Source organism: Schistocerca cancellata, chromosome 7 (assembly GCF_023864275.1).
Source record: "Schistocerca cancellata isolate TAMUIC-IGC-003103 chromosome 7, iqSchCanc2.1, whole genome shotgun sequence".
Classification (NCBI taxonomy): Eukaryota; Metazoa; Arthropoda; class Insecta; order Orthoptera; family Acrididae; genus Schistocerca; species Schistocerca cancellata.
This window is the reverse complement of record NC_064632.1, coordinates 246,695,109-246,710,629: the sequence shown is the minus strand read 5'-3', so window position 1 is coordinate 246,710,629 and position 15,521 is coordinate 246,695,109. Positions and strand designations below refer to the sequence as shown.

Genomic DNA, 15,521 nt, shown 5'->3' with positions numbered 1-15,521 from the left:
TCTCAGAAAATGGACCTCCCTAAATTTTTAAAAACCTTGCTCATTCAGTTCTGTACAACAAACAGAGTCATGCCAACAACTAATGTAGCACATGATCACAAATTAGTATACAGGGTAGAATGCTCCAAATTTTTGGGCGTAGATAATGATGAAAACTTGAAATGGAATAATCATATTACTGAGCTTCTTAAACAGTTAATTGCTAATCTTGGAAACGAACAAATCAACCTCCTGATGTATTCTGCACACATGTCTTATCAAATGATTTTCTGGGGTAACTCATCACTTAGAAAGAAAGTAATGATTGAACAAAAGTGAGCAGTAAGAATAATATTTGGCGTCCACCCATGTATGTCATGTAGCTATCTCTTCAAGGAGGTATAACAACGAAAACAATCAATTATTGACAAAATAATATAATTGGATAGATAAAAAAATCTACTCACCACACGACGGCAGAACGCACATCTAAAAGACGGTTGTAATTGGTGAGCTTTCAGAGACAGGAGGGTTGAAGGGGAAGAAAGAGGGGTGAAGGAAAAGGACTGGAGAGGCCTAGAAAAAGGGGTATATTTCAGGAAAGACACCCAGAACTTCTGGTCAGGGAAGATTTACCACACGGGATGAGAAGGAAAGACTAATTGTTGGTGGCTGCATTGGACAAGATTAGAAAAACTGAGAGCTTGAAGTTGGAAGAAAGATTAATATGCAGGACAGAGATTACTACTTAAACATCATCATGCATGAGCTAATAAAAGTGAAAAGTTAAGTGCATTGAATGAAACAGAGGTGGTAAGGGGGGGGGGGGAGGGAGGGGGGGGGGCAGTGAAAAATAGACAGGTAAGACAATGAAAGATATAGATAACTAAAATGGAGTGAACCAAAGAGTAGTTACTGTGAAGAAATGCTGAGATGGAAAATTAATGTAAATTAAGGCCATGTGAGTGGTGAGAACCAAGGAAATGTTGTAGCACTAATTCCCACCAGCAGAGTTCTGAGAAACTAGTGTCTGGGGGAAGAATCCAGATGGTGCGTGTGGCGAAACAGGTGCCGAGGTCACTATTGTCATGTTGTAGAGCATTCTCTGCAACAGGATATTGCAAGTTGCCAGTATACAACCTCTGTCTATGTCCATTCATCCTAATCGATAATTTGGTGGTGGACATGTTGATGTAGAAGGCTGACAGTGTTTACATAACAGCTGATATATGACGTGTTGTTTCACAGTTGGCTCTCCCTTTGATAGTATATACTTTGCCAGTTACAGGGCTGCTATAGGTGGTGGGGAGGGTGCATAGAGCAAGTCTTGCAGCAGGGACTGTCACAGGGGTAGGAGCCATAGGGTAGGGACATGGTTGCAGAAGGAGTGTAGGGTCTGACAAGGATATTGTAGAGCATTGAGAGCGTGATGGAAAGATATTCTAGGTGTGGTGGGCAAAATTTCAGACAAGTGAATTTACCTCAACCTTGACCTAGAAACTTCATCAAAAGCTTTTTCATCTTACCCTTTGGAATGTAAGGATTCACAAGTAATGCCCTTGAGCTATCTGATACTGTTGTAAATTCCTTTTACTTAACCCCAAACACTCCGGACATTCTAGCAATTTTGTGTTTGCTCTTTTTTACATTTTGCCAGACTTCCTTTAGATTTTTGTAAATTCCTTAACATGCTCACCTTCTTTTTCCAACTTTGTGTGAATCACATCAAATGGAGATGGCATTTAGCATCCATATACAACCTCATAATGTGATAACCCTGTTCTTGTATGAGTTTGTGAATTGTTGGCACTCACAGTAAAATCTAAATATATGTCTCAGCCTATGTGTTGAGAATTCTCTCCTATGAACTTATTCTGTGTGCCCATTTGCCTGTGGGTGGAATGGACTCATAAGTAATTTCTTAATTGTCAGTGACACAAATGCTTAATGAGACCAGACATGAAATTTGTACTCAATTTTTAATAATCATTTGAAATACCCTGAATTTAAGTATCCAATGATTTACCATAGTGTGAGCTACTGTGCTTTCTTTCTGATTTGGTATTGGTACCATCACCAGGTGCCTTGAGAAGTGATCAATAATTGTTAAGACATACCGGTACTCATTATCTGATTGACTCCTGTGAAATGGCACCAAAATAACTGCTCCTTTCATTTGGAAAAGATAGCTAGACTCTGATAGTCTTTGTAATTGTATCTTTTGATGGTTTAAATCAGCATTTTATGCACATGGAATACAGGTCTTGACCTACTGTTGAACATCAGCATGTCTTGTTCTCTACCAGAAACTTTCTACTACTCTTCTATTCATTGTTCTCTTACTTCCATGACCTGATAAAGTATGATCATGTGCTTGCCATAATACTTCTATCTGCAAAGCTGCTGGAACTTCTTTTATGACAAATTGTGGCTGTCTGCAGTATACCTGACACTCTTTATCACTTGCTTGCATTCTCTTCTGATCTTTCAGATGAAACCCAGAGACTTGCAGTGCCCCGGTCTTCCTACTAAATGTGTCAGCATTTGTGTGTTTAGCACTTGGTTTGTGAATTACATCCTACTGAAATTTACTTAGCTTCAAAGCTCATTTCATTAGACAGGTTGAAGTATCTTCTCGAATAGCTATTTTAAAGCTAGCAGGTAGCACTCTTGTGGAGTGAACAAATCCTTATATCATATTAACACTGATTCCATTAACGATCCATCTTCACCCTTGAGATGCTTCACTTTTTCTCACAACAGAGATATGTCAATAGTTCGCTCTGTTCTACTTTGTATCCTAGAATACCCGATATCTTCCTCTTCCACAACCTCTAACTTGCCTATCAGTAATCCCCAAAATTATTGGGGCTTATTGGTACCACAACTGACTCTTAATATCCCTTGTACACCTACATACAAAACAATGTTGCTCATCCAACACATCATTACTTGCCAGTGGTTCTTCCAAACACACAACATTTCGTGGAACATAAGTATCTACTGGTACCCAGATTAGCTTCCTGTACCTGCTGGTACACTGTCATGCAAAACAACTTTTAATGTACTCATATATAGTTTATTCATGCCACCTTTGCAACAGGGGCATCTTGTGACACAGAAACATTTGCAACTGTTGTACCTGACAGAAATAATTTACCATCGAGTTCAGCTTCCTTTGCAAAAGGTTGATTCTAGCATGATGCCTAACCAGAAAGTCCAACCCCAGTATTGCAGCAACACCTTGTCCCACAGTTAGCAACACTTTATACATAAAACTCTGTGTTTCCTATCCTAAACCTGAGCCATTTTGTCTTGAATGAATCAACTGCACTGCCACCTATTGTGCGCAACCTGTACTTTGGTTTTTGTAGTCTGCTCTTATCCCTGAGGTCCAGACTGACAACCAATACATGTGCACCTGTATCTACCAAAAATTCATATTCTTTCCCTTTCAACCAAGCCACCAACGAACACTCCATCTCTGCATGCACTTTTAATGGGCTTCTATTTAATGGGAATTGCTTCTCGATGAAAGAAAGATTCCCATTGCCGTTATCAACTTCTTATTCCTATTAGAGTTACCCAATTTCTTTGATTTACACTTCTGTGGCTTATGACCGACCTGTTGCCAATCAAAACATTGTGGTTGGTGATGCTGTGATTTTTAAATGACCCTTTTTTCCACAGTGGTGACATTCTTTGTTTGACACAAACATTTTCTGATCATTCTGAGACATCGCAGCACTATCTATCTCTTGCAGATAATTAGCTACATGCACTGCTGCTGTTACAGTCTGTGGATTTTCCATTTTCACTCTGCAAGAAAATTCTGGAGAAATAATGTTAAGAACACATCTAGTAACCTATCCTCAGCCTCTATCAATGTAACTGCGTCAGTGTCTGGGTTGTTAGTCAGTTCATAAGTTTGGATGTTCAAGTTGTGTATTCTACTTGAAAATGCTTTTGTCACAAGTTACTTAACTTTTCTTGAAAGAAACAAGCACTGTTTTATTTTTGTTACCACTGCTTTAAGCCATTTACCAGTTCTGAAAATGAGGTTTTCTTACTCAAAACATCGTGGTACATGATGTATGTCTTAGCCTCACCTGACAACCACAATTTGGCCATCTGCAGTGATGTTTGTTCAGACCAGTTGCACAACTTGGCTACAGATATCATGTCCTGAAGAAAAATAGTCTTATCCTCTGATGTTTTGCCATAAAAAATAGAAATAAGGCTGGTGGGTACAAGATCCAGTGTTGAGGAATGCACTACCAGTATTGATATAGCTACACTCAGACCTGATTGTGAATGATCTCACATCTGACTATGAAACTGCAGAGCCACTTGCTCATTCTGTTCCTTTAATAATTTAACTTGCCCCGTTAGAGCTGATACTGTGCCCTCTGTAGTAGTTGCTCATGTCTGTGCCATATTCATGTAGTTTCCTTTTCTATCACAGTAAGCCTCTTTTCTACCACAGTAGGCTTAATCCTTATACAACACACAATATACATTATCACAAAGATCAAAAATTACTTATTACTTCATCTCATCGATACCCAATGACACTTAACACAGTCCTCTTTTGCAGGACCATACTTCCCACAAGTAGAACATATTACAGGGATAAACTTATCACAAGGTGCACTGTGACAAGACAAATTACAAATTTTACAATGCTAAATACACTTCCCTATAAATCACCCCCTAATTCAGACATGTCTATAGGTTCATTAGGCTTTACAAAAGTAACTCTTAACTCATTGCATACTATTCTGGACACGATCACAGCCAAAACATATATGTGCGAGCAACAAAGCCTTTCAGAGACACACCACAATTGTAACTGCTGGTCTGGCTCCATTGAAAAACATTTCATATAGACCTCTTATGCAGATACTGCAAGCATCAGAAGCACAATCATTTCTTGACACCAATTTTGCAAGAGATGACTGCTAGGAGGGTGGAAGTAGACATGGTTCTGTATCATGAGGCCCTCTCTCAGTTTGCTACTTGCCAGATCTCCTCGGAAGGATGGTAGTGATCTGTTGTCACCAGTAGGTGCAGTGAAAGAAGATGCAGAATTAGTTATTTATTTCCATAAATTACAACTGGTGTCTTGACTTGCTGTTGACATCAGTTGTCTAAGTCCATCAATGAATTGTGTCGTAAGCTGCCTACTGTTCGCTCAAGGTAGCAGACACCACACACCCATTCCTCACTGGCTGTTCTATGGCAGTACCACCCACAGAGGCTTCACTCACCATACCACGATGCCGCGGCAGTGAATGATGGTGGTGTGTGTGTGTTGGACTTACACATGCCAATTTCAGTGGTTCTTTGTCCCCTATTGTTCTTCTCCATCTGTCAAACCATGATGACGGTTGTCATATAGCTGTGCAGTATGATGATCCTGGACTGCTGATTAGGAAGGTCCTGGTCCATCCAACAAAGCATTAGGAATGCTGGTGTCCTGAACCAGGATCACTAGAAAGAACACAGATCCACCAATCTGTGACATGTGACAGTGGCAGGCTGTGCTGTTGAACTCTGCAACTGGTGATTACGGCAAGGTAACCATCACTCCCTATAGTGGCTGTTGTTGCTCAGTAGCATGCAGGAAACCTATAACAGACTTCTGCCAGGCGTCACTCTACTGCAATCAGGGCATCAAGTGTGAATGTTATGCATGCCTTCTATCTGTCTGAACTGACTGCCTCATGAGTTAAAATGCTGAGGTATTTATGGAGCGAAGTAATGGCCAATGTTTACCTGACACACTTGTCATGACCGCATAGGTCTCGTTACTACAAAGGTATCAGTGGTTCTCACTCTGCTGTGCTTGCTTGAAGAGTTTATTATAGTATAGGACTGGTTTGTATAAGCTCTTGGCATGCATCACTGTATCAGCGGTATAAGTTTTGTCACTATATAATGAAGTTGACGTGATCCTGTCTAGCTGCTGTGCCTACTGCAGTCCTGCTGAATTCCACAGTCTGGCTTGCCAGAAGCACCGACATAGTGTTTTTCCCTGAACCACTCTTGGTGGTGAAATATTATTCTTCGCACCCATCTCACGTCGATACTGCAGTAATGTAAGCAAGGTAGCTTCACTCTGGGACTTAGAAAATCTTAACTGTTTGCTGCCATTTAGAAGGTTGATATGACAACAAATCTGTATGGATATAAAATGCAACATTCACAAAGGCTCAGTCATTGGTAAAACAAGTGGCAGATTGCAGTTCATTGGTAGAACACTAGGGAAATGAAATCAGTTTACAAGGCAGACTGCATATAAAACACTCGTACGACTAATCCTAGAATACTGCTCTAGTGTGTGGGGCATGTACCAAATAGTACTGACAGTGGATATTGAATGGATAGAAAGAAGGGCAGTATGAATAGTCACAGGTTAGTCTGACCCATGGGAGAGATGCTGAAAGACCTGAACTGGCAGATACTTGAAGATATATGCAAACTATCCCACAGAAACTTCCTGGCAGATTAAAACTGTGCGTCGGTCCAAGTCTCAAACTCGGAACCTTTGCCTTTCTTGAGCAAGTGCTCTACCATCTGAGCTACCCAAGCAACTCTCACACCCCATCCTCACAGCTTAACTGCAGAGTGAAAATCTCATTCTGGAAACATCCCCAGACTGCAGCTAAGCCATGTCTTTTATATCCTTTCCTTCCAGGAGTGCTAGTTCTGCAAGGTCACAGGAGAGCTTCTTTGAAGTTTGAGAGGTAGGAGATGAGATACTGGCAGAAGTAAAGCTGTGAGGATGGGGCATGAGTCACGCTTGGGTAGCTTCAAGGATAGAGCTCTTACCCGCGAAAGGCAAAGGTCCTGAGTTCGAGTCTCGGTCCGGCACACAGTTTCAATCTGCCAGGAAGTTTCATATCAGCACACAGTCTGCTGCGGCTTAAAAATCTCATTCTTATCCCATGGAAACCTATTTAGAAAGTTTGTAGAACCAACTTTAAGTGTTGAATCTAAGTTATTACAACCCCCTGTGCACTGTACCCAAAGAGATTGTGAAGACATAAGATGAATTACAGAATGCATAGAAGCATTTAAGCAATCATTCCTGCCACATTCTGTAAGTGAATGGAATGGGAAAAAGCCATGACAACTGGTGCAATGGTATGTACCCTCTGCCATGCATTTCACGGTGGTTTGCAGAGTATAAATGTATATGTAGATAACAACAACATTTCTTTGTATGTCTTTACAGGGTGTTGTGATGTTTGGTCTCCTGTACCATCAGCCCTTACAGTACAATGATTATCACTACCCAAGCTGGGCTGAATGGGTGGGCTGGGGACTTGCTCTGTCATCCATACTCATGATACCACTTGTAGCCACTGTCCAACTCCTAAGTTCCACAGGCACATGTAAAGAGGTAAGTGTCAAGTACCATTAATGTTTTAAATAACATAATTCAACTTAGAAAGACACAAGTGTTCCACAAATCATTAAAAAATTCTTTACATGCCAATCTAGCACATATGAAATCTATATTGAATGAGAAACAAAGAGCTGACTTTAAAGATAAAATCTTATTCAGGGGAAAAAAACACATACAAGCACATACTGTTGGGGATGATCCAAAAAATAAAATCTTTTGTGGTTCATACAGGTCTTTCCCTCAACACTCATAAAAATTAAGGGTGCATGGTAAGAAACAGTAAGATACTACAGAACACAAATTTATAGCTAACAAAATACGTTTAATCTATTTTAATTATTTAATTGGATAGATAAGAAATCTACTCACTAAGCAGCAACAGAGTACACACACATAAAAGATTGTTGTGATTGGCAAGCTTTTGGAGTCCATGGCTCCTTCTTCATGCAGAAGGGTAGAAGGGGAAGGAAGGAGGATGAAGGAAAAGGACTGCAGAGGTCTAAGAAAAGGGGTAGATTCTGGGAAAGTCACTCAGAAGTGTGGGTCAGGGCAGACTCACTGTACAGGATGAGAAGGAAAGACTGATTGTTGGGGACTGCATCAATGAGATTTCAAAACCTGAGAACTTAAAGGTGGAAGACAGGGTAATATGCAAGACAGAGATTACTACTTAAACATCATGCATGAGCAAATAAGAGAGAAAAGTTAAGTGCAGTGAATGTAACAGAGGCGGGAGGGGGGGCAATGAAAAATAGACGGGTAAGACAATGAAACATGTAGCAAACTAAAATGGACTGAAGCAAAGAGTAGTCACTGTGAAGAAATGGTGAGATGGAAAACTAACATAAATTAAGGCCAGGTGGGTGGTGAGAACCAAGGACATGTTATAGTGCTAGTTCCCACCTGTGGAGTTCTGAGAAACTAGTGTCTAGGGGAAGAATCCAGATGGCGTGTGTGGTGAAACAGGTGCCGAGGTCACAAATGTCATGTTGTAGAGCATGCTCTGTGACAGGATATTGTGAGTTGCCCTCTGCCTATGCCCAATCATCCTAATTGATAATTTGGTGGTAGTCATGCGGATGTAGAAGGCTGCATAGTGGTTACATAATAGGTGTTATATGACATGTGTTGTTTTGCAGGTGGCTCTCCCTTTGATATTATATGTTTTGCCAGTTACAGGGCTATTAGAGGTGGTGGTAGGAGGGTGCATAGAGAAAGTCTTGCAGCAGGGATGGTGACAGGTGTAGGAGCCATGGAGATTGGGAGGGTGATGGAAAGCTATTCTACATTTGGTGGGAAAATTTCAGACTGACTGGATCTCATTAAGGGCATGATTTTAGGAAATCATAGCCCTATCGAGGTAGCTGTTTATCACATTCCAGACCAGCATAATACTGAGTCTCCAATGGTGTGCTCCGAAGCTATTTTGTGGAGGGATCAGCAGTACCAGGAACGGATGTGGTGGCCCGGGAAATCTGCTTTTTAACTAGGCTGATCAGGTAATTACATGCACTGAAGGCTGAGGTGAGAATGGTGTATTGCTGTAAAGAGGCTGCATCCAAACAAGTATGTTTGCCTCAAATGCCAAAGCTGTATGGGAAGGAATGTTTGACATGGAAAGGATGGCTACTGTCAAAATGTAAGTACTGTTCTTTGTTGGTAGGTTTAATGTGGATGGAAGCGTGTAGCTGGCCTTTAGTGAGGATGAAATCAACATCAAGGGAAGTGGCATGGGATTTGGAATAGTTCAGACCATGATCCCAACTTAATCTACAACCACTACCTCAAAATCATCCCTTACAAGCCTTCCAAGAACTCCTCAAATCTAGCATTGCCTCACAACCCTTCCTCAGGTCCCTACAAGATGACCCTAAGCTGCTCTCTGCAGAACTCCAGGCTCTTTGTTCCCTAAAATCTGATGACTCCATCATCAGCCCCCCAGTAGGCAAAAGATCTACCACTGTAGTACTTGACAGAAAGGAGTATGTTAGTGAAAGTCTAAGCCAGCTGTCTGACATGTCTACATACAGCATCTGCTATCGAGATCCCATCCCTGTGATTAAGTCTGACCTGCAGTCCCTCCTTAAAACCTGAGGCCCCTCACAAGGACTAACACCTCAATCCATAGAACTTCTCACCACACCCAAACCATGCACCCCCACTTTTTATCTTCTTCCTAAAATCCACAAACCCAATCATCCTGGCTGTCCTATAGTTGCTGGCTTCAAAGCACCCACTGAATGTATATCTGCCTTAGTTGGTCAACACCTGCAACCTATAGTACAAAAACTCAACTCCTGCATCAAAGATACTGAACATTTCCTAGATTGTCTGAAATCTGTGCCCATCCCACTCCCACCAAACACCTTGCTTGTCACCATTGATGCCACCTCCCTCTATACCAACATCCCCCACGTACATGGTCTGTCTGCTGCTGAACATTTCCTCACTCAGTGTCCACCTGATTCCAAACCTATGACATCCTTCCTACTCACTTAAATCAACTTTATACTTACCAACAACTACTTCACCTTTGAGGGGCAGCCATAGAAACAGATCAGGGGTATGGCCATTGGAACCAGGATGGCTCCTTCCTATGCCAACCTTTTCATGGGTCACTTGGAAGGGGCTTTCCTGGGATCTGTAAGTCTTCAGCCCCTGGTTTGGTTTAGATACAGTGATGACATCTTTAACATAAGGACTCATGGTGAGGCTGACATGCTAAAATTCCTGGAAACTCTGAATACCTTCTCCCAATTAAATTTCACATGGTCCTATTCCGAATCCCATGTCATTTTCCCTGATGTTGATCTTGTCCTCACCGAAGGCCAGCTACACACTACCATCCACATTAAACCTACCAACAAACAACAGTACCTACATTTTGACAGTAGCCTTCCTTTCTATGTCAAACGTTCCCTCCAATACAGCCTTGGCATCCGAGGCAAACTTATTTGTTCGGATGCAGCCTCTTTTTAGCAATACACCACCATTCTCACCTCAGCCTTCAGTGCACATAATTACTCCACCAGCCTAGTTAAAAAGCAAACTTCCCAGGCCATCACATCCTATCCTGGTACTGCTGATCCCTCCACAAAACAGCTTCGGAACACACCATTGGAGATTCAGTATTATCCTGGTCTGGAATGTGTTAATCAGCTACTTTGACAAGGCCATGATTTTCTAAAATCATGCCCTGAATGAGGTCCATTCTGTCTGAAATTTTCTCCACCACACGTAGAATAGCTTTCCATTGCCCACCCAATCTCTGCAATACTGTTAGACCCTATGCTCCCTCTGCATCCTCTCCCTATCCTAAAGCTCCTACCCCTGTCACCATCCCTGCTGCAAGACCTGCCCCATTCACCCTCCTGTCATCACCTATAATAGCCCTGTAACTGACAAAACATATACTATCAAAGGGAGAACCACCTGTGAAACAGCATGTCATATACCAGCTATTATGAAGGCTGTGCAGCCTTCTACATCACATGACTACCACCAAATTATCAATAAGGATGAATGGGCATAGGAGAGGGTATATATTGGCAACTTGCAATATCTTGTTGCAGAGCATGCTCTACAACATGACTTTATCAACTTGTAAATGATGTTTTAGTAGAAATCTCTGTCTAGCATATTACCCTGTCTTCCACCTCTAAGCTTTCAGGTTTTCAAATTCGTCAGTTCAGTCCCCAACAATCAGTCTTTCCTCCTCATTCCGTATGGTAAGTCTCCCCTGACCTGCAGTTCTGGGTGACTTTCCCAAAATCTACCCCTTTTCCTAGACCTCTCCAGTCCTTTTCCTTCACCCTTCTTCCTTCCCCTTCAACCCTTCTACCCGAAGAAGGAGCCATGGGCTCCAAAAGCTTGCCAATTACAACAATCTTTTATGTGTGTGTATTCTGTTGCCACTTGATGAGTAGATCTTTTATCCATCCAATCTGCATTCAGCTTTTCCTGCCCTCCCTCTGCCCACCTTTTCTTCACATACACATCCTCCTACTTCTTCAAGCTGTTCAAAATAGAGCTTTAAAAAGTGTATTGTGTTTGTTGCACCACATTTTGAGCATTTTATCCATGGTACAAGTGCGAGTGAAACAGGAAAGATATAAATGTAGTGAGCAGTATCTCCTGCCAAAAAATATAACATCGAGGAAAAGTACATTCATCAAAGCAACTAACTTATAGAAATTTCTATAAATACTTATGGATATACAGATTCATGCAATAATAAATAGCTATAACAGCAACATACAGAAACTTTCTTAAATTAAGTGTACCAATTTGAAAAAAATGAGCTGCATCTGCACACAAACCCATATACCTAACTTTACAAGTAGTTCATTATCTGATTAAGTTGTCCAGCCCAACCAAAAGCCTCAACATCCCGCACATTCCTTCCTGTTTCGTCCAGAGTTCAACTCAGCAAATCTGATGAGGCTATTAGAAGTTGTAGCTATGAAAAGCAAATGTAGCTAAGATTGTTAAATTACATGTATAGGCTTACAGAAACTAAAGGTTTGCATGCTAAACAACTTTATTTCCTTTTTTCTGCAGAGACTGGCCTACAATATCTCACCTTTGGAAGAACATGAAGCCATCAGAGAAACTGGTGTGGTGACAAGATTCAGGTGTAGACATTGGCTATATGTGTGAAGATTTTGTTTTCTCATATACTGGGACCACTTTGGCAACTACTGCCTTCAGCCTACCAGTTAACTTATAAAATTTGTACCAGGTTAATTTCATATGTGAAGGCAACATTTTTATGTGACTGAATGAGACACCATTTTTGTGATGATTTTTTTAAATACTTTGTAGTAAAATGTCTCAAAGTGGGGTTGAAATAATAGATTAATTTGTGTGTTCAAGACTTGCCTTGTGCACAGTGCAAAGTATTATGTCTTCATCCAAACAGCTGTGTGCAGAATGTATCAGACCCTTAGTTTTGTAGTTTGAAATGATAATAACTGAACTCCATTAATAGGAAAAAGTGTGCCAAAATGTAAAATAGCTTGGATAAACTGGTATGATAATATCTATGCAAAATTTAATATTTTTAAAAGTTATTGTAACAGAAACCTGAATTAACTGCAGCAAAAGTTTCTTCAGTCACCACTGCATCACAGTCAGGTATTACTGCTATCTGTACTATTGTTGCTCAACTGCTGAATAATGTGAGGTAATTTCAGTATTTTCTGAACAAAAATGTAATAGTAAATGCACTGCAAAAATGACATTAAATTTTTGGGTATTTTGGAACTATTATGATGACAGCATACATAAGGTAGAACAAACCTGTTAAACTATGGAAGCTTTATTGTGCCAAAATCAGGATTCATTATAGTAATTCAAGAGAAAGTAATTTCACTGTAATATAGTGTGAAATGAATCCCAGAAGTTTAGAAACAATGGATGAAGAGTGACATTATACAACCCTTATAACGATTTATATGTTAATTACATTTACTAAAAAATATGGAAACCAACATGGGAAATAATACTAATGAGGACTTGATAAGCCAACCTTGCTGAAAAGGTGAGAAAAACAAGGAGATGAAATGTTCTGATCCAGTGACTTTAGAAACACTTTGTTCTTCTTTCAAAACAAAGTAAAAAAATTTGGTAAAGAAATTTGAAAGACTAGTAAGTGATTCGTATCACCAATGCATCATATATAGTTATACTAATAAAACCTCTGTACTTGACTTTGTACAGTGGTACACAAACAAGTAAATTATTTTGATTTGAGACTATGTACCTAAAACCTTCCATGGTTATAAATACTGTTCTATGACTAGGTTTTAAAAACATTCCCATCACAATTCAAATTAAAACTTCTTTCAGCCCTATTTTTTATATACAGTATGACAGTGCAAAAATTAAGAGCAGCTAGCTCATATTTGAGAACCATTTAATATAGAAGACCAATATTACCCAGGTGGTGCATTTATAATGTTATAAATCTCTGTAATTCTATTTATTACACAACAAAGGTCACATCAATCTCTCTGGTAGATAATGACACCACAAAGTTCTACTTTTCAAGACATTTTCATTTGATATTGTATCCTTGTTCTGAAAGTACAACAATAAGAATTTTCCTAGCCTCATATTCACAAATCCATGTTACTGTCTTCACCTTAAAATCATCAGCACCACATGTCAGTTTTTACTTTCCTGCAGCATCAAGATCTTATATTTCTTTCTTACTGCATTTATTATGCTGTTTCACATAATTACTCTTCATGCACCTTATGCTCTGTACTCATTACTTCTGTTTCAGGACATTCCTTGAATTAGTTTGCCTTCATCCTGTCTGAAATTTCATTAATTTCAAGTTTTACATTCATTTCTGCAATCTTCATCTGTTCAAGTAGTGCTGATACAGCTTTTCCTTTAGTGTATTGTTTTATTCCTCAAGGTAGCTGCCCATAGCTGCTCAGTCACTTCATGTTATGTTATTTTTCTGCCTGTCTCTAGTAACTCATTCTGTCCTATAACTTTGATGTCATTTCAAAGTTATTCTTTAGTTTCTGATTAAAAAATTTCAAGTTCTGAAAATCCCATTTTTCTATTTCACATTGTTTTATAATTACTTTATAATATATCTAGAGGTTTGGTCCCCATTTATTCAGCCATTACCTTGGAACTTTTTCACACATTTTAAAGCTTAGTGATGCGTAAATGTGGTGATGAAGGAAGAATTTTAAATGAAATTTTTATGTACAATGTATATCTTCAATTATAACCCAGAATTGTTTGCTGTACAGGACACAAAATAAATATTTAGCATATCTTCTTTTGTTTAGTTAATTGTAGATTGTCAGTGCTCAAAACCTGGCAATTTAATATATGGAGCAATTTCTCTTCACAACCTGAGTTTTAAGTGTGTCTAATAATCATGCTACCACATTTATGCACCCAATATTTGTTACCTGTCTGATTAAGTCAAAAGCAGTTTCATTGTTTTAACTATTATTTTGGTATTATCAACAATTCTATGATATCTTTGTTATTAATAAGGTGTTACTTTTTTCACCCTTTCATCTGCAGTGTTATGGATACCAATGTATGTAAAACAGTATATATTCAATCCACAACACACCATACCTTCACATAAATTCCTCTGTGTCAGACTGAGAACTCAGTACAGGTCTTCACCTTTCACAGATGCAACTCTTCTATCTGAAATCAGATGGTAGAGCACTGACAACAAAAGCAAGGGTCAAAGTTGGTAAGGAAGGTTCAAGCTATGTTCTCCAAAATTCAGCCAATTGGCTAAGCCATCTACTTCTGTATCATATAATCAAGTTTCTAACATACACTATCTGCTTCTTAACCAAAGATTCAATAAATGAGTTTCTTTTGTAATTTTGCTATAATTTAGCCAGAAGGACTATTTTCATAATTCATTAGATGCTAAAATCAGTTCCTTTTATAAAATGTATAACCAAACTGCCATGGTGCATGTCCTAATAAGTGAATGTAAATATACTGGTGATTAAGTTTGACAACCACTGAATATAAAAAGATGTTTACGTCTTTATGAATGTAAATAATACTGTGAGGAAAAAAATCTGTTATTATTAAGTAAATATTTATTGCTGTTATTACTTAAAATAATATAGCTCATAGATCATATGAAACTTTTTGAAAATCTTCTGTGTATAGTTTATGAACTATGAAGTACGTCTTTTTTTGAGACTGATCTCATTTTTTATGATAGAATCAGAGATGATAAGTTCATTATGAAACACATAAAATTGTAAGTGACAACTGCATAATTAATTTTTAAATTATTTTAATTTACATTGTGTTCACACATTTCATGCTGATTGTATACTGTTGTGTGCTAATGGTAACTGGCTGAGCCTTATAGTCATAATTTGTATCACTTGACAAATTTGTTAGAAACAAACACAAGAATAATTTTTCTTTAAAATTAATGTGTTACTTTTGTTGTTACAAGAACAGTTTATGATACCGACTCTGTAATTACAAGAGACATAGAATAAATATTTAGCACATCTTGTACTGTTAACAGTTAATTTTAAACTGTCAGTACTTCAAAATTGGCAATTTAATATTCAACATAACCTAAAATTCTCTTTGCACACTGATT

General features: G+C 38.9%; 1 protein-coding gene across 1 annotated transcript in view; it reads left to right on the top strand.

Moving 5' to 3' along the window:
- LOC126092398 (sodium-dependent noradrenaline transporter-like) overlaps window positions 1-15,419 on the top strand; it is a 456,764-nt gene extending 441,345 nt beyond the window's left edge. The window contains exons 12-13 of the mRNA XM_049907971.1: window positions 7,220-7,387; window positions 11,954-15,419. Of these exons, the coding sequence (XP_049763928.1) occupies window positions 7,220-7,387; window positions 11,954-12,052 (267 nt within the window). The 3' untranslated portion in view covers window positions 12,053-15,419. The remainder of the gene's footprint in view (window positions 1-7,219; window positions 7,388-11,953) is intronic.
- The last annotated feature ends 102 nt before the right edge of the window (window positions 15,420-15,521 follow it).